At 29.8% G+C, this 3136-nt stretch overlaps 1 protein-coding gene across 1 annotated transcript in view; it reads left to right on the forward strand.

Moving 5' to 3' along the window:
• Positions 1 to 3136, forward strand: part of LOC106473299 (exocyst complex component 4-like) — a 41465-nt gene that overhangs the window by 25693 nt on the left and 12636 nt on the right. Inside the window, exon 17 of the mRNA XM_022401762.1 lies at positions 1125 to 1198. Within this exon, the coding sequence (XP_022257470.1) occupies positions 1125 to 1198 (74 nt within the window). The remainder of the gene's footprint in view (positions 1 to 1124; positions 1199 to 3136) is intronic.

Raw genomic sequence — 3136 nt, forward strand, 5'->3', positions numbered from 1 at the left:
GTGTTTCTATATAATTTACTGTTAATAACTAATTGTAATATTATCTCCAGTGTTTCTATATAATTTACTGTTAATAACTAATTGTAATATTATCTCCAGTGTTTCTATATAATTTACTGTTAATAACTAATTGTAATATTATCTCCAGTGTTTCTATATAATTTGCTGTTAATCACTAATTGTAATATTATTATTATCTCCAATGTTTCTATATAATTTTCTGTTAATCACTAATTGTAATATTATCTCCAGTGTTTCTATATAATTTACTGTTAATCACTAATTGTAATATTATCTCCAGTGTTTCTATATAATTTACTGTTAATCACTAATTGTAATATTATCTCCAGTGTTTCTATATAATTTTACTGTTAATACTAATTGTAATATTATCTCCAGTGTTTCTATATAATTTACTGTTAATAACTAATTGTAATATTATTATTATCTCCAGTGTTTCTATATAATTTTCTGTTAATTACTAATTGTAATATTATTATTATCTCCAGTGTTTCTATACAATTTTCTGTTAATCACTAATTGTAATATTACTATTGTCTCCAGTGTTTCTATACAATTTTCTGTTAATCACTAATTGTAATATTATTATTATCTCCAGTGTTTCTATATAATTTACTGTTAATCACTAATTGTAATATTATTATTATTGTCTCCAATGTTTCTATATAAAGCTGTTTATTGCATTTATAATAACTAATATCTGGGTTCTTATCTTTCAGTCTTTGCTTTCTTCTTAAAACAAAATTCTTCTCTCCTATTGTTGTGTTTTTACTGTGCACGTTAAACATACTTACATTTTCTCAAAGTTCAGCAAACCTAGAAACGTAAATTAAAATTTTATTTAAATTATAATCACTCTAAATATCCAAGAATATTTATGATAGCACTAGTAAATAATATGTGAAGCCACAACAAAAGTCACTATAATCTGAAATCGGTCCGAATTATTGAATACAGAAATGTCATAAGTTTACTCCACAGATAAATCTCTAAGATTAAAATCACTTTAAAGTATTTCTAAACAAAAGAATTAAGTCTTAACGTTTATGCATGTATTATACATTTCCTTAAAAGTTTGTAGTTCGTGTTTATTATTTTTTTAGCTTTGGATTCATGGAAAGTAACATTGGACCCAGCTGTTCTTAAGCAGGTTGGTGTTAACAGACCATTACTACAGGTGAGTAAAATAATATTAACAGCTGTAACACTAGCTTTCTGTTCTTATATGTTAACAGACCGTTACTACAGGTGAGTAATATATTACTAACAGCTGTAACACTAGGTTTCTGTTCTTATATGTTAACAGACCATTACTACAGGTGAGTAATATATTATTAACAGCTGGAACACTAGCTTTCTGTTCTTGTATGTTAGCAGACCATTACTACAGGTGAATGATATATTATTAACAGCTGTAACACTAGCTTTCTGTTCTTGTATGTTAACAGACTGTTACTACAGGTGAGTAATATATTATTAACAACTGGAACACTAGCTTTCTGTTCTTGTATGTTGTCAGACCATTACTACAGGTGAATGATATATTATTAACAGCTGTAACACTAGCTTTCTGTTCTTAAGCAGGTTGGTGGTAACAGACCATTACTACAGGTGAGTAATATATTATTAACAACTGGAACACTAGCTTTCTGTTCTTGTATCTTAGCAGACCGTTACTACAGGTGAATGATATATTATTAACAGCTGTAACACTAGCTTTCTGTTCTTAAGCAGGATGGTGGTAACAGACCGTTACTACAGGTGAGTAATATATTATTAACAGCTGGAACACTAGCTTTCTGTTCTTGTATGTTAACAGAACGTTACTACAGGTGAATGATATATTATTAACAACTGGAACACTAGCTTTCTGTTCTTGTAAGACCTTGTAAAACTGTGTGTTTGAATGAGCCAGTCTTTTGCTCCGGCTTATTTTAAATAAATGGGTAGAAGACAAATTATTTATGAATCATACTCCAAGACAGGCCAAATATTACAAACTGACCACAAATGTGGAAAACATGGTGAGGTCAGGGGATTTCAAAAGTTATCCCACAACTTAAAAAAAAAAATAAAGACTTGCCCGTTATTGGTGTGTTTTAACATAATCTTTATCAGTTGGTCACTGTTTTATCTGTTGATAATTATCTAATTGATTATATGTGATGATTGGTTAGGTAAAATATTATTTTATAAATAAAAATATATTTAGTATTGAAGCACATTATGCTAACATAATAAGTTGGCAAACAACGATTTATAGGCATAATGAAGTGATTTATTGCGGGGGGGAACATACTACGTGTTTTGACGGAATGTAACCGAAGAAGATAGACCAGCGTTTTGTTCAAACATATAGTATGCTATCCAAAAAAATAAATCATTTCATTGTGCCTATAAATCGTTATTTGCCAACTTGTTTTAAAATATAACATCTTAACATTTGTCATCAATGTTTTATTCTGAAGATAAATAGTTTCTGAAGTTTGTAGTAATTTTTATAATCAGATTACACACTAAAGTGGTGTTAATTAGGTAGAATTAAGAGTAAATAGTGAAATATCAGTGTTTCGTGTATGTACTTGTGCAGATTTGAACAGTCTGGAAATTTGGGAGGGGGGGATTTTGAAAGAATGTAGCCATCCATTATTAATGATAGAAATTGACGTAGATTGCATTCTTTTTAATAAGTTCATTATAAATTTCAGAAGGTGTACTACACCTATATTTACGTGATGATGAAGGTGTACTACACCTATATTTATGTGTTGATGAAGATGTACTACACCTATATTTACGTGATGATGAAGGTGTGCTACACCTATATTTACGTGATGATGAAGGTGTGCTACACCTATATTTACGTGATGATGAAGGTGTACTACACCTATATTTACGTGATGATGGTGTACTACACCTATATTTACGTGATGATGAAGGTGTACTACACCTATATTTATGTGGTGATGAAGGTGTACTACACCTATATTTACGTGGTGATGAAGGTGTACTACACCTATATTTACGTGGTGATGAAGGTGTACTACACCTATATTTACGTGGTGATGAAGGTGTACTACACCTATATTTACGTGGTGATGAAGGTGTACTACAC

The sequence above is a fragment of the Limulus polyphemus genome, unplaced genomic scaffold, assembly GCF_000517525.1.
Source record: "Limulus polyphemus unplaced genomic scaffold, Limulus_polyphemus-2.1.2 Scaffold6055, whole genome shotgun sequence".
NCBI lineage: Eukaryota > Metazoa > Arthropoda > Merostomata > Xiphosura > Limulidae > Limulus > Limulus polyphemus.